Below are 27,992 nucleotides of genomic sequence, written 5' to 3' on the forward strand. Positions count from 1 at the left end.
TTGTTTCTCATGAGCAGGTTGTATGCATGCATCAATTTCATTTCAAAGTTTTGTTTGATTTCGTAATTGATTACCGGAAGTAAGTACCGGCATCATGACGCCGTCGACTTTTATCAACTTCGGTGTCCTTTTTTTGGTTCAGAAGTAAGTGGCAGTTTGGACATAATAAACTGAACGTTTCTTTTTCGATGTATGTAATTACACGTAATATTGTATATTACAGAATATATTTAGTACGTTTGGATTAAAAATATAAATAGTTTAAATTTAAATATATGTAAATAAAAACTTATAATTTATCTGACCAACAGAACGCATCGCTGTGAGCGTGTTATTACTAATTTTTCGTAAAGCCTGCAGTGCACTAACCATAAAGTCTAAATGAAATAAATATGAAGAGCAGTAGTCTTTGTCTCTCGGAAGTGTTATGTCTCCATAGATGCATTCTTTGTTATTAAATTGCAAATCACGACTTCATTTATAACTTGGTTTTATTCTTCGTATGCTCGGCGATCTCACTGTATATAGCATGGCGCGCAGAACAGAATTACCATAGAACTATGCAGTACGATACTCATTACGCCATGCAGTCAGCACTGTGGCACCGGAACTCGAATCATTCTGATCCCGATAAGTTAAATGTTGTGTATTTTGCAAACATTTTTAGTTAAAGGAATATGTAATTGTGCCTTAAATTTGATATGTAGCAGGTAGTGTAACACCGGCTGTTTTACCAAACAAAAACTCTTTCAGTGTCGTTTATATGGCTTATAACGTTATTCATAATACAGAGGCGCGGCTAATTTTTCCTTTGAACTTTATTGGTGCTTAACGGATTTTGACGCGCTTAGGCACTTTCTTCACTTTCACTCGATACCGCTGCATAATAAAACAAATCCTAACCCACGAGATTTACATTGTTACGGCCTACATTCAATCCTCTAATATCATCAGCGGCACATTCCCACACCGTTATAAAACTTGCGCTCACTTTTGGGGCGTAATTATTTTTCGGGGGGAATGTGGAACGAATAATAGTTTCCATCACGTACAGTCCGGCAGTGAAAGTGGACGGTTGTCTCTCCTCTCGCTCTCTTTATAACTGACTGACCACAGCTACCGGCTCATAAAACTGCCACCGCACCGAGCATAATTACAGAATACAACGCCAGAGAGTGTGTGGATGTGTGTGTATGCATTCATCCACCTTCGAAGTATATATTCGTCCCTAACCGGGCAAATAAGTGCAGCGCTTGTTGTTTGTTTCATTCTGTGTGTCCAGTTTGTATGAGTGACCCCGGCCAGTCAGCCAAGGCGAATCGATTTTCCTTTAGGAGCTCTGGACAGTGGATACAACCGGCACCTGTGAATACCGATTCCGCAATATGCTGCATCCGAACGGCATTGTGGAGTATAATCCGTGGATGGCAGTTTGATGGTTGACAAGTGAAAGAATGCTCTGAACGGATATCTTCGTGATCACAGTTTTTCATGTTTTTCTCGCTGTTGTCGGATTCTGATGCTTAAATTCCAGTCGATGATGAAACACGATTCTGAACATTCGCCCATTTCTGCTAAGCCGGACGGTGCGGTCATGGTAAGCAAAATTTTCGTAAAACCGAGTTAACTATTTACTGAAGTAAATCGCGGTTAACGCTTTAATTCAAGAAATTTCGTTGCGGGATTTTGTTTTAATGATCTGTTTCTGAATTTTTACAAATTATTCTTATGACAGTATTTAAAGAGTTAGTAGCTTTTCTCTGGCTTTGAATATACATGTCAGTTGATAGATGAGCAGGTCAGCCGAAATCAGCAGCGAAGGAATTACTACATAGTAGCGATTACGAATTGTTTATCGAAGCACTACGCAATACCGTATACATCTTTAAGCTTAAATGCATAATATCCCCGCCGGACAATTCTGCTGACTGGATCAGCAGAAAAGGCGTCAATATCCGATGGATAATCGCTCGCGTTTTTTAAGTAGCATATTGCTGGCTGTTCCAAAAAACATAACAATGGAAGATGATTGTTCGTGGGAAGTGAGAGAGCGCGGAAGACATACACACATGACACACACACAGTCTGTTCTTACGAGCACACAATTCGATCGCGCGCGCGTCGTTGTATTTTCTCCGTCGCCGCTTAATTCACATTCACTTCTCTATCAGCGCCAAGAGTGCCGATAAATGGTTTTGATATGACGCCAGATTGCACCTATTACCTTCGCTGGCCATCGTGTTCAGCTGGTCAGTTGTGATTGAGTGGATGCGTAATGAAACGCAGTGCACAATTTAATTTACCCAACGATGCACGGTGTGCAGTGTGATCTGGCCACCCGGCGTAAATCACGTTGCCCCTTCCCATGAGGTCGCTTCCAGTGTGTTGTAACTTGTGTGGTATTCCTTCCGTGGCCCTGTTCATTCCGTAACCGACAATGATGGATAATCATGTAGATCCTGTACGAACATTTCGCACATTTCTACCAACATCGGGCGATTATGATCCCGCTCGTGAGCTGGAAATTTATCAACATTATAGAGTAAGTTACAGCAGTGCTTTCTTTACGATTGCGGTTAAATGAAATGTGTTTGTCGGCCTTGTAAACGGATATAAATTAAACGGACTTTAGATGTTGGTTTTTATGTATTTTAAACGGATCGATTACTGTACTGTTTTTCACAGTCGGACTTAACCAATAAGTAATAACCTAAGTCAATATTTTTCAAATTTGTGATTAATTTGTTAAAATTGTGATTAATTTGTTAAATGTGCATGTATTTTGCTCAAGGGATTTCATTTGCATTTTAGCTTTTCATAGTGCTATCATACCTTGTTGCTGTTTACGTTGCGGTTACGAATACCGTCATATATTGATGGAAGTATTTACTTACAAATCGAGGTTTACCATTTAGGTGTAACATGGATGTTCGTCTCTTAAAAATATTGTTGTTTTAACGTTATCGGAAACCTGGTGTCAGTGTTGTTGGGTGGCATGTTTTTCCCTGCTCAGAAAACACTTTTAGAGATTGTCCACATCTGTAAAGTTTCTTGTGTAACTTTCTGCTTGTCTAACTTGTGTTGTGATGACTGCGACCTTTGCACCGCATGGACGTATATTTCCTAACATATTGACCAGAATGCTAATAATAGTTTCAAGTCGAGTATTTGTGCCAGTTATGGCCATTTGCACCTTGCTGGAAAACATTTTCGGATGACCACTCGAAATATCCAGTTGCTCTGTTTGCTTTCCGTCTGACTTGATCGATGGAAGCCGGGCTTTATATGCCAGAGTTTATTAGAATCTGCCGTGGACAGGCCCAATATATGTGCCGTTCACGGTATCAGGTGGATGGGCAGCAGAAAGTGTATCCTTTGTCCTCATCCTATTGCCCGGTTCATTTGGCCTTTTATGCATATACGCGCTCGTAATAAGCGCACTGTGAAGGTGGGGTAAACAGGTTTCCCTTCTCTTCCACCTGAAACACCCTCCGACAGCTGACGTTTGCTCAATTTTGATTCTCGCAGAAACAGCCATAACTGTCACTTTCCGTAGATTAATTCCAAGGATTATTTATCCATACAGCTGAGCCCGTGAGAAAACTTCTGACCTTCGGTTGATTACATGCTCTTTAGAGATTATTTATTTTTTTGTAGCAGTTGCTATTTACAACTATCCGTAGACACGTGCGTAACGGTGTGTTAGTCTACTCTTACAGTTGTTTTTTAAACTGTCTTCCTTATACGGGCGGGTAGTGGCTTAATCCTCATAGATTTCGCTGATAAATGACCGGAAGTGCTGTTGCCTACTCGCGGTTGACCCAGGAAATGTCCGCACTCGTCATTGATTAAAGCAGTACGCGAATTGGAAGAGCCAAACTGTAGTAGCTAAGAAATGTTTTTAAAATTTCGCAGCTCAAACCAACACGAAAATTTCCACCTTTTTAAGAGAAGGCTAGCAAAATTCTTATAAACTGTCCAATGCAAGAAGCTAAGCCCTAAGGTTGACAACGAGGTTAAATTAGGTTTTTCTTTTATAATATTTTCACGGTTAATTGATGGTGACTTTTGATTTAGAATCCCACGTTCCAAGACAGCATGGATGGACCGGCAGCGCATCCGCACACGAACGGTTCTACCTACGGTTCGTATCAGACTTTGTCCAATGACAACCCAACCAGAAGCGTATCAACCATCTCTCCGGTTTCAAAAGCAGATGTCCCCACGTCGGGAAAAACCAACCCGGCATTCGTCCATGAATCCTCCGTGGACACCGACTCAGGCGGTGTGCATGTGTATCCCGAACGCAATGGTCATTACGTGACCAAACCGTCGTCCCGTCCGCACAGCAAAAGCCCTGCTCATTCCTCCTCCAATCCTCAGTATTCGCCCTCGGAAGACCGGGAAGTGCCCGCTTACTATATGCCTGTGAATGCCCATAGAAAGCTTCTCAGGTAGGCAACTCAGTGCTTTTATTGCCACATAAGAAAGTTTACATGTTAGTAATTTATTACTGTAATATTATGCTGAATATTGCATATGTTTTCGTTTGCATTTTCGTATGTTCAACAGTCTCGCTGAACGATTTAGTTAGCTTACCTTAATGCCTAAATATTTTTGCATTTTGTGCTCGTATTTATGCAACGTTTATGAAAAGCTTGAAAACTGGCGAAAAGTGCCATAAGTGTTATTGAATCTCAGTTCCCTTTTAAGCGGTCGTTTTGTGGCGTGTGTGGTTTTGCCTAGTTAGTCGTATCTTCAAACAAATTACCGATAGATCTGACATCTTGACGGAGCATTTTAAACGGATAATCGTTGATCGTTACATGCGCCGTGCCGCGAAAATCTAATTGACCAACCTTGGTCGCCACTTAACCAGCCAAATTATGAGAAGCACTCTCTTGCTGCTCACACATACAGAGTACACACACCAAGTTGTCTCTTCCTGAAAATATTTTAATTATGTGTTTCTCTTTGACTTGCAGAGGGGAAATTCTTTACGTTACCAAAGACACCCGCAACAGTGGTGCCAAATGTTGGAGGCGGACAATATGTATTAGCGGCATATGTTTGACTGTGATTCTTGCGATTATACTGGCTAGTCTTGGCGCAAGTACGTACATTAACACTTTGTACTTGTACTTCAACTGTTTTTTCGTGTTATAATAGTATACTTTGTGTGCTTTGTTTTATAAATGCATAGACCGATTGATTAAGGGCAAACAATGCAAGAGAGTCTCTTGTTGACAGATTGTTATATCATAATTGGTGTATAAGGTCAAAGTACCGGCGGTATAATATAATTAGCCGAAAAAAATTATAATCTAATCAGAGGAACGCGCTGAGGCTTTTTTATGAATACGACCGTGAGAACTTGTCAATGAAACCAGTAATCTGTGAAAAATGAAGTAATACGTACAAATTACTGTTGGCTTTGTTTATATCAAAGCCGGCTTGTGTTGTGTAAGAATATGACGGTGGTGGCTGTCTGTGTTTTTTCTCTCCGGCTGTGGTAGCAGCGTAAGACATTTGTGTGTCGCTGACGACACCGGAAAAAAACTATCTTCGGACAGGTCAACAATATACCAGAGAAATATTATCACAGTCCAGACTGATTGTTATGGGCTGACAAGTCAGCTTTCATTGAATTCTTGGCTCACGGTACAATACTTGATCGTGGCAGTTTTTATAAGAAAATGTTTATACTGGTTTTGATGGTTTGAACAATTATCTAAAATCTGACGGTTTGCAGCACATTTGTAACATCAAGAAACTTCCAGTAAAAAAATGTGTACTTCTGTTCGTGGTGCAAGGGCTAATATTCGTGTTATTTTGTTGTTTGTTATGAGCAAAGCCAGCAAGGAAATTATTAATAAGCTTTACTGCTTAATATAAAAGGTTACTTAGTTTGAACATATCGTTGAATATATCAAAATTTCTTGCCCGCTTTCCAATGCGCTAGCGCTGATTTTCAGAACTTCGTGATTATTTCATCGAGCACTTTCCAGGAGAAATACAAAATAATCCGAAGTTAAAATTTTAAGTAACGTTAATTATAACTTTTACGCAGTCCAGTGCAGGCTTTTCTTGTTATTCTGAATTTCTGATGCGCAGTATGATAGTTATGTGGCATGTTTGATAAAGACTGTGATAACATTATTCAGAGAAATTTTATTAACGATTTAGTGAAATATCTCTGTGTTGTTTCAGCTGGCGTTATTTTTAATACATCGTCTAAGAAGGAGGAGCTTCGGATGCCGGCATTGCGTAGTCCGGCGGGACTGGATGTCGATGTGCATGAAGTGCAGGAAGTGGACAATATGGACAACAGTGGCCAGCCCAAGATAGCTGCCGCTGTTATTCCAAGTGCTGTCAGGGAGCCCAAAGCGGATGAGGCGCTGCAAGAGTGGCGACGACAACATCCGTTCGAGCTATCCGCCGACAATGGCTCCGTACAGAGCACGCGCCGCCCATCGGCTGGCGGTGTCACACTCGCTGGGCTGGAAGCGGTCAGTCTCCCGTCCGATGGAGGTACAGTCCAACGCAGCCCAGTGGGGCAAATTAAGTGTAGTTAGTAACCATTTGTTATAGTAAAAATTTATTATAGTTAAAATTTTGTTAAAACTATTATATTACTTACTTGTACACTGTTATGCAGCGGATTCGGTCAAATTTTAAAATATTGGATTTGTAGCAAGATCTATTGTATAATTGCCATTAATCTTTCTGCATAAAGCATTACAAGTAGTTTTAGAGGTTCAGGTAAGAATCACAGGTAACTTCAGCTGCGAGCTTACCACCGCATCGAATAACAAGTGTTATAATAACAAGAACACTATCTTGTCCACGGATAAAAATAAGATCAGCAGACATTATTCTGTGGCTTTGAAATTCGTAGTTTTCTCTCCCTGCTTAAAACAGTGAGAGGAGTAAACCGCCGCGTATCCGCTGATAAATGTTCGAATGTCCTGGTCGGCAGATAACACCGGCAATCCTGGACGCTGGTTCGCTAGACCGTGACACCAATTTCAACAAAGCGCCGACGACATGGGCATGTAGAATGCATTATTCGGGGTATAATACGAGTATGTTTCCTAAGCCGACCAGCGCTGATCGGGCCAAGATGCGCGTCCTCACGAAAACGTGTTAAATAATCCTTTATAGCAATATTTATTATGCAAAGTGTAAAGACGATTGTGTCTAAGGCGATGGTATAATACACGGGGCCTTTATCCTTATGTATATATACGTGTTTGTGTATGTTGATAGTGCCTGAAGCCATTGAAGGGGAACTACGCATCATGAACATGGACTTCCAAGCGGCACTGGCTGACAGTAAATCCTGGATATTTCAGTACACATCCAACGACCTAACTGTTTACGTGAGTGTTGTCTATCATTAAACACTGCGCTTTGTCTGCCTGATAAAGAGCGCAGCAGTGAAAACAATTTGACCTTTTTGTCCATATTGAACGGACAGTTGACGCTGGCAGTCAGTGACCTTGTTGTGGTCGGCATTGCTCTGTTTGTCGTGTATTCTTAAGTTTGTAGCAAAAAAATTAGCGCCATATTATTGTTGTTTCAATACCGGAAGTTTAATAAAAATCGGTTATTGTTAAAGATTATACCTAAATTTCGATTTTTATGTATATATTTTTGTCCCTACTGCTACCAGGAACGATAATACAGACAGCAGCAGAGAAATGAATGTAAATCTCCTGTACTTTTAGATGAACGAATTGTTTGCCAAAGCACTGAATGGAGCGAATTACAATGCTACGAGAATTATGAGCTTGCGGTAGGAAATCGAATTTTTCACTGTGTTCAAGTAATGGTTTTAGATACCGACTGATTTTAAGGGACGAAACAATTTTTTATTTACAGTTTAATTATTAGAAAAACTATTACATTGTTTACTTATTATTTTATTATTCCTGTGTTTATAAAACTTCGTTATTCCATGTTTTCAGGTCAGGAAGTGTGATAGCAAAGTATCAGTCCTTATGGAATCAAGCACCGCAAAACTGGGATGTTAGTGTTATTGCCATTTTAAACAATCATTTGGATCTCAACAATAACTTCATAGGTGAGTATCGTATATAACGCCGTTTACCGTTCGAAAGTAAAGTCTATTGTTTGTTGCAGGAAATTATCTTATTGATCGGAACAGTTTATCGGCAAAAAGTACGATATGGACTACAGGCAAAAAGCAGACATATGACGCTTTACCACGGGATATGATTTTGCAGGTATTTTTTACACATGTCGAGTGGATAATGGCGGTTGTTCACATTTGTGCGAATTTGACCTACTGGAAATGCGACAGTATTGTTTGTGCCCGGATAATAAAACTTTCAAACTAATTAACGGAACCACATGCGTGCGGATCACTGGAGTTGTGGAGCAAGAAGGTGAGTTAATTATGGTTTATGTAGCTATTTTAAGAAGCTGGTAAACTCTTTGTGAAAGCATGATTATTTCGACAACTTTTAAAATTTTGAATTGATTCCTGCATCTGTTGTATTTTGCTTTCTTTCGCTTTTGATTGATTTTGAAGATCGTTTTTGCGTGATGCTTTTATTTTCGGACACGTTTTCGGACTGTATTACGTATAAGTATTTTAGCGGGAACTACAAAAGCGCCGAATATGGAATCAGCCACAGCAACGTCTGGTTTAGAGACTCTACCGACGGAACGTAGTACTCACTTAATAACTAAAACATCCGTTACCGAACCAGAGACCTCCGGCACAAGATCTTCGACTGCTACAACGGTAAACATCCCTTTCGCATCGTCTTCTTCCGGACAGGAACACACCGCAACAACCACAACACTGGTTTCTACTAGCGCGACAACTTTAACCGGCATGACCTTTCCGCTTCTCCAGGACCACACAGTCGCCCTCAACAGCACCCCCGGCTTGACCTCGCTATTGCCCGCACTGTCATCCGAATCAGCGTCAGTTACTGTAACAACGGAATCTGTACACACCAACACTTTTCCGCAACCTACGGCGACTGCAACGACGGAATTGCTTGTCGCCGCGAGCACTTTGGAAAGCGTTCATACGCCGTCTCCAGCGATGCCGATGGGGCATTTGGACGTGGCGATTATCCATCCCAATGAAACTGTCCAGGCGGAATCCACCCATGTTGTCGTGTCCGCTAATTCATCGGCGGCATTTGTGGCATTGCCGGTGGAGTCCACTAGGAATGTGTCGGTGGCAAATAACACGTTTTTTGGTTTTGTTCCGCTGGACCAAGAAAATAGTCAGCATGAGGGATGGACGATGCCGCCCAATACCAGCACCACTGCAGGTCAGTTTCAGTTATCTTTATAATATAAATTAATTACCGGTTGAATTCCGATTATCAATACAAATACTAAAAATTACTTTGCCGTCATTTCATAACAAACAAATTATTCCTTTTTTTTTAATTTTTAAACCTTTTCCCCGATTCTGATGGTTTTCTAAATAAAATGTTGAGGTGGTGTGAACTGAACTATAATTACGTACGTCGACAAAATAGATGATGGATCGGACATTCATCATGAATCCATCCTGGCCGTGTCGACAACAGCTGCCGTTGCGACAACTGTACCCACCATTCCAGATACCTCACCAATGACCTTTGCCACTACGGCAGCATCCCAGCCATTATTAACGGTGACCACAACCGTTCCTCTCATTTTGACGACTGCTCCAGTTACTCCGCCACCCGTTGCTTCTGTCGCCATCGCAGTTGCGCAGTGTTATAGCGACGAATTTCTCTGCCGTAAGGAGAACCGTTGTGTTCCGCACTTGGTGGTGTGTAACGGTGTGCCGGAGTGCCAGGATGGCACCGATGAGGCCAACTGCACCGACTGCCATCCCAACTTCCGGTGCTTGTCCGGAGCATGTGTACCCATTGGGCTTGTGGTCAGTCTCAATGATTACGTATCCTCTTTTCCACAAATATATATAAGATTTCAGTCTTCTGCTGTTGATACGTCAAAGTTTGATAAAACTAAGAAGTGTACTCTATGCACATTATGCATGAAATGTACTTCTTGTGCAGTGCGATGGTATGGAAGACTGCAGTGATGGATCTGATGAGCTTGGCTGCACACAAAGCGTCTGCCAAAAGTCGGGAATGTTCCAGTGTATTACGGGATACTGTCTGGAAAACGCTAACCGCTGCGATGGAGCAGGCGACTGCTATTCCATGGGCTTGCCGGTTGACGAGTTAAACTGCATTGGAACGGATGCTAATCACACTTGCAGTGGTCCCAATCAGTTTACCTGCCAACAGAGCCGACGTTGTATTCCACTGCACTGGAGGTAAGGGAATGTTTTGTAAACTGCAATTTAGTATTATGCATGGAAGCTCACTAAGTAAACTAACACCGAATCAAAAACGTTTCGGGCATTGGTTTGATTAACACAAACAGAGTAATAAAACATTGGTGTGTTTCTGATGCATTTGATTTTGCGCTAGGTGTAATGGGCGAATTGACTGTTTGAATCAAGAAGACGAAGTTAACTGCCAGTGTGATGTCGGAAAAATTTCTTGTGCTGGCGGTGGCGGTTGCATTGATGCGAGGTAAGGAATACATTTTATACGATAAAGTTTTGGTGACTTTTTAATAATGCATAAGTTCTCAGGTTGCGCTGCAATGGAGTGGTGGACTGTCCAGATGGATACAGCGACGAAACAGACTGCTTCCAGCTACAAAATTCTGGATTAGTGCAAGCCCGAATGTTGGATACCGAATGGCACAATCTCTGCACGGACGGATGGAACCAGCGAGCGGCCAATAACATTTGCCAAAAGCTTGGATACCGGTAAACTCACATTATAGACATTAAACAGCGTCCTTAAATGAAGTAGCACCTCTTCTTATAGTGACATAGTCATGTGCGTTAAGCAACTAATTTGACAAACACAACAACATCCGCTTTAAATAGTTATTCCTCTGAGCTAAAAAAGCCGATGTTACCTGACTGTTTGTGATTCGATGTTGCACAATAATACTCGCGGTCAGTTAAGAACGAACAAAGTTGCAAACAAAGGTCAATGATTAATCATCCTTTGCGTCATTTTGCCAAATAATTTCAATTACAGTGTTAGGAAATAAGAATAAATGGTAAACAAACAAACAATTAATAATAATAATAATAGAGTTAAAGTGATATAATTAACATTTATTGCCATACTAAAATATTCCTGTACTGTGACACTTTTATAATTTTGATTATTAAAACGGTAATTCAACAATACTGTTTATGCCAATTTTTATATAATAAGTTGATAACTTCAAATGTTCGCATTAGACCGGCCATGTCAGTGTTCACCGTTCCTGCTCCAGCCACCGATACCGGCAACATTTTCTGGCTGAAACCGGACTTCAATGCGACGCAGACCTTGCTGCAGCAGCTGCACATCACCACGCCCAACACCTGCCTCGATCCTAATTCCCGAGCCGGGATCACTTGTGAACGCTTCCGGTGCCAAATCGCCAATGACCCCGGTGTCGGCAATCAGGTCAAACTGCAATCAGCTATCGTGAAGATTATGTTCGAAGGCGATGCCTTCACGGTCTGCAATGGATACCTGGTGGCACCCATGTGGATTCTGACTTCCGCTAGCTGTTTGCAAAATAGGTACTGAACTCATTTATCTTCTAAAAAATAATGTGGATTAGCATTCTGAAAATTCTGTGACGTATTTTAATTACTTTGTAGCGTATTACAATATTTGGACAACTTTATCTGTAGAGTATTCTTCGCAACTGATTTTCGTGTAAATTGTTTTAGACCGGCCAGTACGATAAAGTTGACCTTTTATACCAATACTTTCCACACCAACGTGACTGCGGTGCATCTTCATCCCAATCATTTGACGGTGCGCATGCTGCACAATTACGATTTTGCTCTATTAAAAGTGGCTGGCGTAGTCCCGGCCAATTTTGTTCCCGTTTGTCTGCCGTCCAATTCCAACCCGTCCTTGTGCAAACTGGCGAAATTGTACGATAACAGTACCGTGGTGGCATCGCAGCTGCAACGCGTGGCCGAAATGGACTGCAATTCGAAGCGGAATTATGCCGGATTGGTCAGTGGAAGTATGGAGTGTTGGCGCAGCTCACTGCCCATGTGTGATGTATGTCGTCTTCTGACAAAAAAATACAGTAACTGTTATTAAACTATTTAAATTCCCATACCAAAATATGATAATACTGTAATAATACGTCTTAATTTCGCTTTCCTTATCGCTCTTCGAAAGCTCAGTTTTTAATAAAGGAGTTTTGTCAATAGGTACTCGTATAACAAAACACTCGTGAACAGATTTTGCGGACCACTGTAACCTGCATGGCAGAGCCGATCGATAGCTTCCTACATAGTCTGTACTCTGTACCGATGTACTGTATATCAAAAGCACCCTTGTATGAAAAGCTTCGCATGTAAATCACTGTTTCAAATATTCCGATCCATCTTAAATCACACTTAGAATATGTATGGTATTTTTGTCGTAAAGCAATTTCAAGTTCAAGTGCAATGTTTTTTTGCAGGAGGACGCCGTGTCGCCGATGATTTGTCAGAGCATCTTAGGTGCATGGGAAATCCGCGGCTTCCTCAGCTACCAACACCACTGCGGCTACTTCACCCCCAAACCCCTGGTCTTCGCCAATTTGACCTACGCCGTCGACTGGATCCGAGATCTCATCGGACCAGCGCTGTCCAACGTGCCGCGCACCGATGAATCTGTCTTTTATCCCTACATGGAACCAGTTGCCGCCGACTCTCACGTTATCTTCACTACAACCGCGCACGAGCTGCACACTACCATCACGCCGCCGATAACGACTGTGACGACGACAGTGACCTCGCGGAAGACTGTGCATTATGATCTGGATGAGGTGACAGCGGAGTACGGGAATGACACGTACAATATTACCACGTCGGCACCGGTAGAACTGTCGAATAGCACGACAGCGGGATTCGCCGCGGTATTGTTCAATGTCTTCGGAAATATCACCGGTGTGCCGGTGAATACGACTGTGGCCACAATGCTCGTACCGGACACGACGACATCACCATCGCCATTCAAACTGCAGTGTCCTGATGGTATGCTGTCATGACAAACAATAAATTTCTTTTGTTTTACGATAATTTTGCGACTTATGGTTAGATGTAGTCAGTTGATGATCTCTTATAGTACTAGTAATTTTTTCTCTTTTTCAAGGCATGTTTTTACCGTCTTCTTACTTCAAAATTATTAAAACATAATTTTGCTTGTGTTTGTGGTCAAGAACTTTTGAATAATTTCAGTAATTAAATAAGGGGATAGTTTGATTATGCTTTTTCCGAATATAAAGTTACGTTCCAGCCCCAATGGTTCTGCAAAGTTTTATTAAATGTTTTCCAAGGCCTGATTCAGTGCGTTTGTTTGATTTAGGAACACCGCTTCTGACCGAATATTTATGCGACGGAATCTTCCAGTGCAGCGACGGTTGGGACGAGAAGCCGGACATTTGCCTGAACATCAGCTGCCCGGCGGCGTCGCACATCCGCTGCACCAACGGCCGCTGCGTGGACAGCCGCACCGTGTGCGATGCGCGCGCCCAGTGTCCGGCCGGCGCCAGCGATGAAGTAGGCTGTAAAGATTGCAACATGAACACCCACTTCAAGTGTCTGGGAGACCGCTGCATCCCGCTCTCGTGGATGTGTGACGGCGAGAAGGACTGCCAGTACGGTGACGACGAATCCAACCAGAGGTGCCAAGTGTGCGCCAACGCCACCAATCAGTTCCACTGTACATACGGTGGAGGGTGTGTCCCGTGGGAAAAGGTGTGCGATGGGGCGTTCGATTGTCCGGATTTCTCCGATGAGAGTCAGTGCGCCCGTGTCAACGGGACGATGGGCGGTGTGGTGGAGATGCGGGCCCGTGGATCGGAGTGGATGGCGGTGTGTGACAGTGGGACGACGGAGCGGAATGATCAATGGGGCGTTGGATTGTGTCATGATTTGGGTTTTGATTACGCCAATCGAACGAAGGCGATCGGGGTGGGGAAGCGGCCGGGGTTTGTCATCGGACGGGATGCGACGACGGCCAACGTCAATTTGTATTTAGCTGCTAAGAATGTCACAACGGAGTGCAACGGATCGCTGGCTTTGTCTGTAAATTGCGGGTTTCAGAGTGAGTCCTACTAGTGCAACTGCATTTTTTCTTTCTTAAACCTCTATGATTTTTCTTATGTACAATATCTCTTCCTGTTGCATTTTTCAAAAAATAAAAATATTTCCCATGTATATGGTTTGTATACATGATTATTATACATGCTTTGACATAATTGGCTCGAATTTTGCGAATGCCTTATCAATTCTGCAGCTAAACTTCGGTTAATAGGTAACGTACTTCTTTAATTCTTAAACACAGAAGGGTTTAAACGCACTTTTGAATGCCTAAATCGCTGATCCCTTTTCAGAACGCGGCAACTGGCAGTTCGATCTGACGGACCTCGACCCATCTGTGGCATACAAAGCCGCGCCCAACGAGTACCGCCACATTGTCCTCTTGGTGTACTTGAAGGGTGACCTGGAAGATTGCGTCGGCGTTATATTGAATTCGCGCTGGATTCTGACTTCCTACGAATGCATCTCTCAAGCGTAGGTGGTTGCTTAAATATTTCTCTGATAGCGCTCCAGGTGACCTTTGTGCTTGTACGGTTGTTCAGGGATCCCACGATGACGCCAGTGGACTGGGCGCTCTTTTCCAATCCCAACTCCATGGATCAGGGCTCCTTCCACTTGATTCGACGGTTCGTCGCCCATCCCAGTGTCAAGTTTAATATCTACTTTTCCAAACATGATCTGGTGTTGGTGGAAGCCATGGAAAGCCTAAAAATGGGTTCTAGTTCGGAGGATAATGCGGCTGTGTGGACGCCGAGAAGTCCAGTCCCGCTCAACGCGTCGTGTGTATCCTATGGATACTTGTACTCAAGTACGTTGAACGAAATAAAAAGTTTGCAAGACTCGAAACTTCCTAGATGCTCTGCAGTCTGCGGAGTCATGCCGGCCATCTACGTATGCGAGTTTTGCGGCTGTTGTATGAACTTCTATCATTATTAAAACCAGGTTTATTCAAACGTCGTTTTATTTATCGCAAATTTAAGTACAACACGAACTTTGTTACGTAATTTGGGCTGTGAACGAACCAACAGATTGTGCCGACTGCGTTCGGACATTCTTGTCCAAGTCCAGTAAATGTGCAATTGTGCATCGAAAGCAAGGTAGATTGACATACTCGTAATTGTACTCGTATACGATCCTGTGCTGCATGCACTCTTTTGTCCACTTATTGCTATCTCATTAATCTCCTTTGATGGCGAAAATAAATTAGCGTTTGATTACTGATGAGTTTTGTAACTAAGCTCAGTTTGTTTTGTAGTAACGGAAATTCCTGGCACACGGATGAGTAGACGGTCGGAAGGACAGCTATATTTCTGGAAGACTCCGCTGATATCCCCGGAGCAGTGCAATCAGGCTAGCAATTACAACGGAATGATCACCGACTCTATGCTGTGTGGCGGTTTCCGCAACACCACGCACAGAAGTCCCTGCATGGTAAAGTTTGAAACTTGAGTGCGAGTGTAGACCGACTGCAAAACTGATAAAATAACATCGTAAAAACGGAATAATCTGTCGCCAGGGTCGAGTGGATGGCGCGCCGGTAATTTGTCGGAATGCCAATCAGTTGTGGGAAGTGGTGGGCATCCGCAGTTTCCAGCCGGTGTGTGATTCTCTCTGGATGGCCCCCTCGGTGTACACGGACATTTACCAGCACCGGAAATGGATCGGTGATGTAATCGGTCCTTATCTGACCATGAGCCAAATGACCACGACCGAATAGTTTTGTTAGCATAATGTGCAAAATGCTCATCCGCTGTTTCGTGTTTGTAAATTTTAAGCAAGTTGTTTGATTAAAGTGTGAAAAATTGTATTTTTACTTCAGTACAGCCACAGTCAATTACAGTATACAAAGAATTCAGTCCATTCACAAACATCGGAGATAAGTTCTTTTAGAAGAAATCTGATACCTCAAATGGAGTAGACTGGGCGTAATACAGATAAAAGTGGATTTAGAAAATGAACATCAATACGAAGCCTACCAATCAGTCTTATATCATCAGTATACTGAACCGAGATTCGCAGAACATTGCGATAATTAAACACTAAACGCAGAGCAGTTGAAGCATCTCCATCCACGCACAGATTAACTCTTGGCAGCTGGTTTAACATTGGCCTGACTGAATTTCTTAGCCTGTTCCTTCACTTTGGCCACGTATTCCTCGCGGTTCTTGGTGTAAGCGCCGTACGCTTCGGCCTGCGCCGGATCCTTCTCGTTGGGATTGACCAGCAGATCCTGAATGCCCAGCAGGATCTCCTTCACCGTGATGCCCGAGCGCCAGCCCTTGTCCTCGTCCAGAATAGACAGACACACCGTGCCGCTCGGATACACATTGGGATGGAACAACGGCGGCTCGAAGACGCATTTGGGCGGTGTGGCCGGATAATCATCGCGGAATTTCATCTTCAGATGGTAGTAGCTGCCCGATGGTGGATGCTCCCAGATGGAACCCTTGGGGCCTGCCGAAACAGTAGAAGCAAAATTATGCCATCAAAACAATCTATTAAAAATGCAATTTAACAATAAGTCAGATGATTATTGTCATCAAACGATAAAAACTTGAATCCACTGCAGGTAAATACTAACATTTTCTGTGCTTCATCAAATGAAACCCGAAAACTTCCAAAAAATATTCTAGGACGAAGGTAATTCGGCACCTATGTACCTGGAATGAGGCAGTCCCAGATAAACTCGTTCAGGGTGCCATCAGGATTTTCCGTCGGCTTGGCCACAAACCTGGAGGAGGCTTTTGCCAATTAGTATCAATCATTTAGTGGTTTACAACCAAAAGAAGCGTTTGTACCATAAGGCACAAATACATACCCAAACGGATGATCTTTGCGCCTAAAAGCAGAAAAAATCCAATTAATTACAGTAAAATGCCAGAGACCGATGTGCACACTGCCCAGAATTTTACGAGTTTCGGCAATTGGTGAGTTGCCGACTAATACTATATAGCCTATCCAAGCTATGCAGTAGTGCAGGCTTCTGAACAAAGTCGAGAGATTCCTTACCATGTTTTGCGTTCTTCCCTCAAACGATTCAGCGCCAGACTCATGATTACCTTTCAAAAGGAATGCCGATAAATCAGTCTGAAAATGGCTTTGGCTTTATAAACAAAATGATTCATATCTCAAAACTCGAAACCAGTACTTATCGCGATAGAGCAGAATCAGCCTCAAACATCAGCACCCAAAAAATCAGCAATGATGTCGTTTCCGAAGTGCTCATGAACGATCAGGTTACGATACCATGTCTCTTTTCATTTATTTAATATCTTATTCTTCACTTACTTTTTCAGTTATTAATTTTGTGTTGATGCAGTAGGTTGCGCATATAATAACAAATCTATCTCCAAAATTAGCCTTTAAGGAAAACAAAAGTATTTATGCAGATCAACTGATCAAGTCAAAAACTGAAAAACTGACCGTAGAGCAACTTGGAAAGTAGTGTGGAAAACCAGAAAGAGGACAAAAGTGGCAAGCTGCAGCACGCAAGCACAAGTGACAAGTACGAAGAAGTGCCGTACCGTTCCGTAACTTTTATAAACATTGCGATATCGGGATGTGCGATTGGTTACCGCGAATTCGTTACGGGACCGAGGGCGGGGCGTGAAGGCCAGCGTCGTTTCGTTTGTGATTTTGCTAGTTTTTGGAGTTCATCTGTTCGTGGATCTTTCACTGGACTCTGTCTTCCTCAATTTCCTTGGTGCTCCTGGGTTTGGGATTGTTGATTATTGGTTGGAAAAAGCTAGCCAGAGATTTGTTAAAATCTGGGATCCGAGATTTCTGAATAGATTTCTGATCGACGCAGTTTAGACTCAGGTTTTATTTGCTGTTGAGTGTTGACTCAGACGACAGAAATTGTTGCCACATTTCTAGATCTGGTTTATCATTCTTCCATGCTGGCCCCTTCCAAGACTGTCAGTCTGTTTTGAAGCACGGCTGCGTGATTCTTCCGCACGGTAAATAACGGCCGTAATTTCGGAGCTGTGTGCAAAACCCAGCCCAACACGAGATCGGCGGACCCCACTGGATAACGAGATAATTCACAAATTACAACTCAGTGACAACTGCTGTAATTTGCAGATTGAACATTTTGATTTCACCATCCTTTGAACTGTGCGACATCTTCGTCCTTTCCCCACCTGTTCCACCATGAGCAAACTAAACATCAGCAACGTGACGGTCTTGGAGAACCCAGCCAACTTCTTCCATCCCTTGGCGTTTGAAATCACTTTCGAAGCGTACGAAGATCTAAATGAAGGTGAGCGTGTCGCGAAGGAAACTGTCGCTGACTGATGATTGCTGAACCCTTTTCTTGTGGAATCGCTCGTCATTAACGCACGGTTTGGTTGGTTTAATGGAAGTCACTTTGATGCAGATGTCGAATGGAAGATCATCTATGTGGGATCGGCCGAGAGCATGTCTTTTGATCAGCTGCTGGATGCGGTTGTCGTTGGACCCATCCCCACGGGGCGCCATCAGTTTATTTTTCGGGTTAGCTGCAGTTTCAATTTCAAACGGTTACATTTTCAACATAAAATGATGTTCTACTTCTAATAACATTCTGCAAGTTTTGTTGTTGATAAATCACAACTGGTATTTTAATTACTGTAAGTGTAAGTTAGTAGGTACTGTACTGCAAATTTGGAAATCCGTGATGCTTTTTTCTGCAGTACATCATTACTGTAGTATTGGACTTTCATTACTTACTTGAGAAATTATTTTGTATGGTATTTTAAGGTGAAGAATGTTGTAATTTTATAAAAAAATAATAGCTAACACCCAAAAATTAACCGATATGAAAGGAAAAATGAACGGTTGTTAGCATACTTGTTATCTTGACAGTTTGTGCATTTTTACTTTTAGGCTCCCGCTCCGAATCCCCAGAAAATCCCAGTGGATGATGTCATCGGTATTACAGTGGTGATGATAACGGCCTCGTATCGCGGGAAGGAGTTCTCTCGTGTTGGATATTACGTGAATATTGACTATGCCGATCCGGAACTGAAGGAAAATCCACCCGCCACTCCGCTTTTTGAGAAGGTACGCTGGGATGCTGTTTACATGCTTTGATTGGACTAGACTTGAACTTTCCACTTCGTTGTAAAAATCGACTCGTAAAATCGAAGCTTCTTCGGGAGAAACCAGTTGAAGTGTTGAAGATTTTTAAGATTGTTTCAGATGAAAGGAACAGTGTTTCGTATTATCCAGGAGTCATGAGATATCTTGCGGTCTTTAGTGTACTGTAAAATCAAAAAGAGCAGAGAATAATCAGTTAATTTTGTTTTTCAACGCTATTTGCAGCTGGAGCGTAACATTCTCTCCAACAATCCCCGTATCACCCGCTGCAAAATTGATTGGGACGACAAGCCTCAGATGGATGGCGTGTCATCCAATGCTAATTCCTCTGCGAATATGGTGGTAGATTCCATGTAAAAGTTCGGCATCGGCTGAGGACTCTGATTCTGGTAAATCGTTCACATGGTTGGAACTGTGCGAGACAGCCTATTTTTCTCAGTTTTTACTGCACAGATTTTGGTGTAAAATTATTTCAGTTGTCTGGCCGCTGTTTAAATAAGTCGTGCTAAATATCAATGTTAATAATTATAGCTGTAAACGGTTGCTACAAAATGTTGCCGAAATTTCTTGTACCAAGTGCCAACACTGTCTGCGCACGGTGCAAACAGTTTAAAATGTCGATGGCGTTTTTTGCTGATAGAAAAATTCAGTACAGTTTTGTTCGATTGTCCGTAAATTAGTTCATTGAATTGCCTGGGTGCGAGTTGCTTTTAAACTGAATAATTGACCGTTAATTAATGCCATTTGCGAATGGTATTTCGATATATTGTGGTCGGTCTTACAGAAAATTATGGCGAAGAAATGTTTGCATGAAATCACGTAAAATTTCTGCAAACGGGATATCCGTTAGCGATCTGCTGAATCAGATGCTGATTGGTGAATAATATTGTGTTTTCTCCAAGAAAGTCATTTCGTTTGGCTTACAGTGAACTGAGTTCGGCCGAAATTGGCAAGCATTCGGATGCGCCCAAGTGAGAATTACTAGAGCGCAGAAAACAGAGAAAATGCAGAGCACATGTAATTGACGCCATTGCACATTCTCTGACACTTTTACCAGTGTCCACCTTTGTCGTCGAGCGAGCATGTTTCACGCAAGGGGCCAGTAATTAGCCGCAATGTCCAACTAATTTCCACCAGCCGATCGGCATGCGTATAACGGTGTGTGTGTTGTGATCGGATTGCTGCATTAAAATTTGCCTCAACGATCCACTTAAATGCTCAAATTATATTATCAACTGGCTGGTGTTGCCGTTAAGGAACTGTTAGGACGACAGACTGGCCGCTCGTGTAACCAGTTTGACTGTTGTTTCTTGTACATACGCTCAAGCTGTTTGTTAGTGTTTGCCGCCGATGGCGTATTCCACAGTGAAAACATTCGGACGGAAGTCGTCTAAGACGGTGCCGTTGAAGGTGAGATCCTGCTGGTAATATTGGTTATTCGTTGGCGCGATTGCTGTCTGCATTGGAGATTTACCTAATGTCCGGTTTCCTTGTGCAAATACAGCTCAGCCATACCAGCTACTCTGACACCGGCCAACACGCGCTAAAAGTACCGATGGATAATGCCACCGGAAGTGATGCGCACGTGGATAGATTGCGACTGCAGTCGGTTGAAAAAAAGTGGGAATCGTTCTTTCGGCAGGTCAGTCAATAATTGGCCGGCAGACTGCTTGACTTAAGTTAAGCTGTTGCGCAAGCAACATATATTTATCTGTTTATGCTGCTCACCGAACTGATTGTGAACTGCGTCCAGCGTAAATACGAACTCTTGCGTATTGTCCACTTGTACAGATTAGATGTAAGTAAATCATGTACGTAATAATAAACGCACATGTCTGTTGCTGGCTAGTAATAATTTATGTGTACGAGTACAGTGTACACATTTTTTTCTTTCAGTAGCAACACTTTGTTACAGGAAAATTCCTTGCTTGTTTTTACTTTGTATCAATTCCAATTTTTCGCTTTGATACCTGTATTCTTGATAACTATTTGTTGTTTGTTGTGCTATCTGTAGTGCGCTCCTTTGAAGTTCTACATACATCCGGTAGCTTTCAATTTGTAAATATGGTGGATTCCGAACTATTAGCATATTGAGATACTTATAAACAGATGTACCTCGTTCTCTGGCAGATTTGATATTTGCGCATGGAACCGATGTTTTACCCGAAACGCAGACTTCCGTGGTAAAAGATGTTTGAAATACTTGTGTACCAGTGGGAGGGGCCAATCCACCCAGATTTTCCAGATTACGTTGGCATTAGCGCTTTGACCTTTTGAACGGTTTCTCGAAACAAGCCTCCTAACGCTATGGATCTTCCGCTACAGATCCGTACATCATCCTCGCTGCGGCTGTAATAGCCGTTGAATAACCGCCGATGAAAAAAGCAACACCGAATGCACGTTGTACTTTATGTACACCAGTATTTGCTGGGTACTTTCAAATCAGTTTGCCGCCGCTGCTGAATAATAACCGGCAGCTAATTAAACATGGGATGTACCAGTTGGCAGCCATCAGCTAACAACCTCTGTGTTGAATATCGCAGCTGTCAAAATTCATGTTATTAGTTATTACAGCGCTGCACATATGCCTAACATAGCACAAGAAAACACATCGGCTTGTAATTTGTGATGCACTGCAGCATCCGACGATAATGTGCCGGCTCTTGAAAGAGCACAGATCATATGCAGATCGCTTAGCTGACTAGCCAGCAGTGTTTATGTGTGTGAATATTTTGTCCCGCTAATTGACGTCTATGATACAGTATAACACGGGGTTTGATTAATTTCCCGGTTTTTTGACACTTCGGCGTTTTGCTGCGAATAACGGCGTGCTGTATGTGCAAACTTGTTATACGCATAAGTACTTACGCTTCTCCAGCTGATGTTACTTTCCTTTCTCTTTTTTCTGTCGCAGGCGGTTTAGAACAGCATATGACATTATTTTGATATGATCCCAGTTATCCTCATCGCAGTAGTATTGTAAGTTCCTTTATTTAATAAGGATAAGGGTTTATTATGGCGTTGTAAGTATTCATTGGAATTTCATTGAGTACATGGTATTGATATTGGGGTTTGATGCTTGGCTGCACAGAGTTGCCACACCGTGGACACCGGCGAGGAAGCCGCCTTTGAAGCCCATTATTTCATCCAGAATCTTCGCCGTTCCGCACTCAGCGCGTCGCGTAATTTAATTCCCTTCGGGTCGGTTGCAGCGGATACGCCGGCTCTTTTAACGGAGAAGCGCAGCATACTGCTGTATTCTTTGATGAAAAATCTCAGAGCCGATTTCAGCATGACTGCCTCCAAGTATGTGCTGCGGTGTGCACGAAGCTTAAATTCCTGCTCTAAATAACTGCTAAATCTTGTTAATTCTATGTGCCGGTTTTTTTCTTGTTGTTGTCAATTGGCTGTTGTTAGCAGCAGTACGCAAGGTTTGTTTTAAGCTTTGCGCATTTATAACTTTGGATTTCACTGTTTATTGTTTCAGTTTTCGTATGGACTTTATTCAGCAGAACGGCGTGAGCATGCTGTGTCAAGCGCTAAAAAAGCTGCAAGACGAGATTGGAATCTGGGAGAACGTTGACGCTAAGGACGATGTGGACGAACTGAAAAATAAAATGGTACGTGCGTCGTGTTACAGTAGTACACAAGTATGCTTTCTGTATGTTTACTTTTGCAATCTATCGAACCTTAGAACCTTATTCAGTTTAACTTTCACAGGTTTATAGGAAGCTATTCAAGCTAAGCACTGAGACATCATTGTTTTATAGGTTGATTGGTTTATTTTCTATTCTCCGTATGCCATTCGATAAATCTTTCGACATCCTTTAACTGCTAAGGAATGTTTTGGCAGTTACGAAACGGAAACTCGTAATTCTTGCATGTGTTTTTCTATTATGTTTTGAACCTTCTTATTACAGCAGATAGCTGTTAGCGAGTAAGGAACTTTTTACTTAGGTAGAAATGGTGGTTTTGAAAGGCTAGAAAAGCTGCTTCACTTATTTCAGTCTACCGACTTGTATACTTGTATGAAAATCGTAGAACACTGGCCATTGAGCATTATCTTGTTGAAAGAGTTTGACGTGGTTGCAGCTGACGTTGAACGGTTTACAAACAATTCGAAGTTAATTTTTTAGTTAGTTCGAAGCTTTTTTTGTTCTGACTTCTCTTGGAAGGAAATATTCTTAGATAATCGTTCTACAAAACATTTCACATCAATCCACGTTACTCAATACCATAGAACGTGTTGCATCATGTTACTTTAGCAAAGAAAATTTTCGACATTGTCGTTGATTATCATTATACCATGTATATTTAAAACTTTAAAACATATCTTTTTTCATTTAAAAAAAGCATACTTCATTTCAGCTTGAAATGCATACTTCATTTCAGCTTTTTCATTTAAAGCATAATTTATCTTTTTTCCAGAAATGGTTCATGCACGCATGATACACATACTGTATGGCATTTTAACTCATCTATGGTCAGTTGTTTAATATTACGTAAGGATACAGGAAATATATGAATATATGAATATGATACAGGAAATATATGAATATGAATCTTGACCTTTTCCAATAACAGTTTACATTGCAGACGTTGTTAGAGTAAACAATACGGTTAAAACGTCTGTAGCTTTGTCTGTGCACGCTGAATGGAAAGGCTTGCTCAACAGTATTTATCTCCTTTTACTGTAGGTTGATGAATTTCACTGTATAATGTGCATCAAATTTGCGACTCGGGATCCGGTAAGAAATTAACTTGATATCAAATTTTTTTGCTTCTGTTTCTATAGTCATGTGAGAAAGTAAGTATGGTAATACAGTAACCAATTTAAACACATCCATCCATTCTGTATAACTACCTTGAAATATTATCTGGAATAAATACTATATTCTGTTGGGTTAGCCTAAAACTTAATAGTTTTTTAAAAATAAATTTGAACCGAATTTTGGAAATATTAGGGAGAAATTTTGGATTCTTTGACATTACTGCTTGCCCTTTTTTGTTCTATGGATGTCCGCGTGCATAAATTCTAGCAGTTTCCAAGGCTTTCTTACTTTTATAAATTTTTTTAAACTATCACCCTTAACTTTAAGTAATGCCGAGTATATTTGCGCCACAGGATGGCTGCCGCGGCGTTTTGCAAGTGGACACGGGGAATCTGGAGATCATCTGCCAGTCGCTACTGAGTCCGTGTATGCAATCGCGCATCGCCGTCATGGATCTGCTGGCCAATCTCATTCACAAGCATCCCAGCGGTGCCCTGCGACCGATTTTGCAGCAGTTCACCACGCTGCGTCTGCGCTACGCACAGCACGATCGCTTCCGCTTTCTCGTCGGTATGTCGCAGACCAACGGGAAGCTGAATCTGCTCTTCAAGGTTGGTCTGACCGGTGACACGTCACAAGTACCTGCAGTCGTCTGTCGAGGTAGTTTTGTTGTTGACTGGCACGTCTCCCTCGCTAGGCATCGTTGCTAAACATGATGAACGAAATGCTGAAAGCCTGTCCATCCGGCAACTATCAGGTTTACCTTCAGACCGAACTGGAGGAAGCGGGACTCAATGTTGACGAAGTGGAAAAGGTGACTCCAACTGGTCGAGCTAGTTGCTGTACTTAACCACGACGCGCGTAGTCGCACAATGGTCTGATTGTTCGTTTATAACGAGTTTATTTTTTTTTACTGTATAGCGAAAAAACAGGATAAGTTCCCCATACAGCGATAGATACATAGCCATACACGATTTTTTAAGCATAATAAAAAATCACGTGAGTATAATGTCTACAGGTATTGAAATTGTATTGAATACGAGTACAACGTATGTGTGGTAATTTTGGATTAGACTTAAGATTAACCATTGCTGCGCTGCGTATGCAACTGCGAAACCATGGATTCATTGCGCCGCTGTTTATTGACAGACTGCTAAAGCCATGGCTTACAAAGACGAGTCTTATGAAGATGCAGCCAATGTTGTCCGACAAGTGACACTGTGGAGAGAAAAACTACATCATGGTCGACAAACCACGACGCACTTCCGCCAGCGCGATAAATGCTGCAGTGGTAATATTAGTATTATCGCATTGGCAATACGATTTATGGGTCTTGTATTACTTGGGAAATACTCGTACGATATCAAGCCATCGTATATACCATTACCGGCAACTGCATCCCCATCTGAAATTTTAATCTGCAGTTATCTAATCATGACACACACCATACGAGATAGTTCGGCTGTTTTCCCGTGTACTGACGATGAGATAAATGTACAGAATTATGCGATGACCTTTATTTTTAGGAATCTCCATCCCCGTCTCTGCCCACCTACGAATACGGTTCGGCCTGCGGCACTGCGTTGTCGATGCGCAGCGGGTCACACGGCGCTGTCTCCATCCCCACCCCGCTGCCAGTGCCCATTCTCCCCCGTCCCTCCAACACTTCGCCCCCGGCGAAATCAAAGTGGTCATCAAATCCATCACTCCGCTGCAGGAGGCCGAATACGCCAACCGCCTGGTCAGCATCGGCGCCGCCGACGTCCACGCACCACCACCCCTCCCTCCTCCTCCGGCCCCCTACAAACCCCCGCCCCGCCCCCACACCTACTCGCAGAATCCCATGCACCGGCACGGCGCCGACATCGGGACGGTGTCGGATATTTTGGTCAGGGAAGAAATGCAAGCCAATAATAAAAAAGCAGAAAAAAACGGTCAGTTTCATCAGCGCTCGCTGACGGAAGTCCCGGCCAAATTCGGCGTGACCAATCGGAAGATGCAGAATACGAATCTGAACCAGCGCATGGCCGATAAGTTCTCCGGTGAGTACAATGACTGGCGCCGGAAGCGGTCCGGGGATTCGGTGGATTCCGTCGACTCTCACAGTGACAGTGCGGAGAATTCCAGTCCGGAATGCCGCGGCGCGGTGTACCTGGTGGACGGCGTGTATCCGGCGCAGAAGACACTCATCGACGATGTCCTCATGCAGTTTGACCGGGCCTATGACGCCCTGGATGAGCAGTCATCCAAAAGATAGATTTCAAGCTGACGTACATAAATGCCGCATAAAATAGTTTTTACTTACAGTACTTTCGTGGCTTTGTTATTGGTTAAGACTTAGTAATGGTCAGACTGGTTAGAACCCGTAGGGTACTGCCACAGAAAAAAATGACTCACTAATCAGTTATCTTTCTCTATGGTAGGATTGTACATGACTGTGAAATTAAACGCAAGCGCATTCTCACTGTTACGTATCACGGAGAAGATCTATATTACAACGGAAAACCCCGTTCGATCTGGTCAGAACAAACCAAAAAATTGATCGAAAAACTGCTAACGCCATTCGATTCGGCATATCTGGAAACTGCAGTGAAAAACCAGGAACAATTCCTTTTCCGAAACAGTAACGTGATTAACAGTAACGTACTTCGGTGAATATCTACAATTTTACTTTGAAAATTTGCAAATTTGAATTATTTTTCCAGGACATTTAAATCTACCAATTTTTAGAAAATAATTCAGACAAAAACAAAATATTTTTTCACTAATGGTTTGACATAGCTTTTATGTGCTATAGACTTGCTCTTTTGAATAAACTTAATATCCTCCCAATGAAGCAATACTCAGACCCAGCGCATCTCAGTAAACAGAGGGCCATTTTGTTCAGCCACCCGGTATATTACTGTATTGTAGTCTTGTAAGTTGTAACCTCTACCGGCGTGATTTCATAGTTTGTCCGACGGGCGGCGGCTGATGACAAGTTTGGAAAAGCCACTCTAAAACCTAGTTAAAACAATAAGCCAACAAATTTTGCAATCCAAAAGGTCATAATAATTCTTTAACAGCGTGGTTTCTTCAACAGTCGTTTTGATTTGATGATATATTGCTTTCGGAATACTTTCATTTCCAGGCTTTCAGTCCTTCGCACTCGGTTTTTTGACCCTTTTTTAACATGAAAGGTAGCCGACTTATGATTTATGCTACAATAATGCCTGAGTTGTGTTATAATAATGCTTGAATTCAACGGGTTGTTCAGTACCGTCTCGCTCTAATTTGCGACGTTTTTCTAGTCGCGGCCAGGGATATCTAATTCAATCGGAAAATCTTTTTTTAGTTAATAGAAGTATGAGAATAATTTGTATCTCACGTTTTTTTATCATCTTGTCGTGGGACCTTTGCGCAAAGGTCCAGCGACAAGATGGTACAAGACAAGACGACAAGATCACGTGCGGGCAGTGCCAACTGGCACTGCCCGCGATCAACATTGGAAGCTTGGGGTTACTATACCACCAAACATCGCGATGTCCGGTGGCATACATAATAATGCCAGGATTCCTTTTTCTGTAATAGTGTAAGGTATAGGCCGTATAGCCTGAAAGGTATCCTCCCATTTCGCCTCGGGACGTTTCGCCTAGTGGTTTGATTTTTAAATAGCACTGACAACAGGAGCGTTTTCAGTATTTCTGAATTTATAATTTTTAAGTTGTCTCATATTTGCCCGGTGTTTTTTTTTTATTTTACGACGTTTGCTATGCTTTCTTAATTATTTCTCAGGTTTTTCTTGTGTTTTCCGAAGCTTTCTTATGGTTTGTTATGTTTTCTTAGTTTTACACCCGCAAGAGCGCTAAAGCGCTGCTCTTGTTTAACAGTACTTCGAGTATACGTAAGTCCGATCAATCCTAGCTAAACTATCTTGTGGGTGTGATGTATGCATGTATGTAAAGAAGTACGTAAATAAGTATGATTTT

The 27,992-nt window shown here is 42.3% G+C and overlaps 3 protein-coding genes across 9 annotated transcripts; 2 read left to right on the top strand and 1 right to left on the bottom strand.

Annotated features, from left to right (window-relative positions):
* Positions 1-17: 17 nt before the first annotated feature.
* Positions 18-16,238, top strand: LOC129589217 (uncharacterized). Of its 6 annotated transcripts, none has more exons than XM_055483811.1 (23): positions 18-144; positions 1,335-1,597; positions 4,078-4,454; positions 4,986-5,113; positions 6,211-6,531; positions 7,270-7,382; positions 7,731-7,798; positions 7,971-8,086; positions 8,146-8,184; positions 8,250-8,411; positions 8,625-9,317; positions 9,531-9,919; positions 10,059-10,321; positions 10,479-10,583; positions 10,646-10,825; positions 11,315-11,644; positions 11,798-12,140; positions 12,550-13,105; positions 13,437-14,177; positions 14,467-14,647; positions 14,716-14,981; positions 15,429-15,604; positions 15,690-16,238. In XM_055483811.1, exons 2-23 carry the CDS (start codon positions 1,520-1,522, stop codon positions 15,888-15,890), a joined length of 5,826 nt encoding a protein of 1,941 aa, XP_055339786.1. In that variant the 5' UTR covers positions 18-144; positions 1,335-1,519; the 3' UTR covers positions 15,891-16,238. The 6 variants fall into 6 exon arrangements, with proteins under 6 accessions (XP_055339786.1, XP_055339790.1, XP_055339788.1 ...); XM_055483815.1 differs by lacking the exon at positions 18-144 and having other exon boundaries at positions 912-1,597; positions 4,078-4,144; positions 4,217-4,454; XM_055483813.1 differs by lacking the exon at positions 18-144 and adding an exon at positions 912-1,214.
* On the bottom strand, positions 15,953-18,531 carry LOC129589219 (SUMO-conjugating enzyme UBC9-B-like). Of its 2 annotated transcripts, none has more exons than XM_055483817.1 (5): positions 17,462-18,531; positions 17,183-17,260; positions 16,992-17,012; positions 16,834-16,904; positions 15,953-16,627 (listed from the first exon to the last, which is right to left on the bottom strand). In XM_055483817.1, exons 2-5 carry the CDS (start codon positions 17,224-17,226, stop codon positions 16,254-16,256), a joined length of 510 nt encoding a protein of 169 aa, XP_055339792.1. In that variant the 5' UTR covers positions 17,227-17,260; positions 17,462-18,531; the 3' UTR covers positions 15,953-16,253. The 2 variants fall into 2 exon arrangements, with proteins under 2 accessions (XP_055339792.1, XP_055339791.1); XM_055483816.1 differs by having other exon boundaries at positions 17,183-17,232; positions 17,462-18,528.
* On the top strand, positions 17,475-26,411 carry LOC129589227 (uncharacterized). The gene is given in 16 exon segments (XM_055483826.1): positions 17,475-18,132; positions 18,257-18,434; positions 18,552-18,667; positions 19,040-19,216; positions 19,478-19,594; positions 20,363-20,410; positions 20,591-20,662; positions 20,757-20,894; positions 22,344-22,558; positions 22,740-22,872; positions 23,950-24,000; positions 24,378-24,635; positions 24,722-24,838; positions 25,174-25,254; positions 25,256-25,295; positions 25,551-26,411. Coding segments are annotated over 15 exon segments (2,403 nt in total). The 5' UTR covers positions 17,475-18,132; positions 18,257-18,325; the 3' UTR covers positions 26,282-26,411.
* The last annotated feature ends 1,581 nt before the right edge of the window (positions 26,412-27,992 follow it).

This window comes from Paramacrobiotus metropolitanus, unplaced genomic scaffold, assembly GCF_019649055.1.
Source record: "Paramacrobiotus metropolitanus isolate TYO unplaced genomic scaffold, Prichtersi_v1.0 Parri_scaffold0000033, whole genome shotgun sequence".
NCBI classification, from domain to species: Eukaryota; Metazoa; Tardigrada; class Eutardigrada; order Parachela; family Macrobiotidae; genus Paramacrobiotus; species Paramacrobiotus metropolitanus.

Coding starts and splice junctions, on each gene's coding strand:
- LOC129589217 (XM_055483809.1), top strand. CDS start 2,438: ATGATGGATAATCATGTAGATCCTGTACGAACATTTCGCACATTTCTA. Junction 9,318..9,530: donor CAATACCAGCACCACTGCAG/GTCAGTTTCAGT, acceptor TCGACAAAATAG/ATGATGGATCGGACATTCAT. Junction 10,826..11,314: donor TGCCAAAAGCTTGGATACCG/GTAAACTCACAT, acceptor TGTTCGCATTAG/ACCGGCCATGTCAGTGTTCA.
- LOC129589219 (XM_055483817.1), bottom strand. CDS start 17,226: ATGAGTCTGGCGCTGAATCGTTTGAGGGAAGAACGCAAAACATG. Junction 17,013..17,182: donor AGGGAAGAACGCAAAACATG/GTAAGGAATCTC, acceptor TTCTGCTTTTAG/GCGCAAAGATCATCCGTTTG. Junction 16,628..16,833: donor CTGGGACTGCCTCATTCCAG/GTACATAGGTGC, acceptor CTGTTTCGGCAG/GCCCCAAGGGTTCCATCTGG.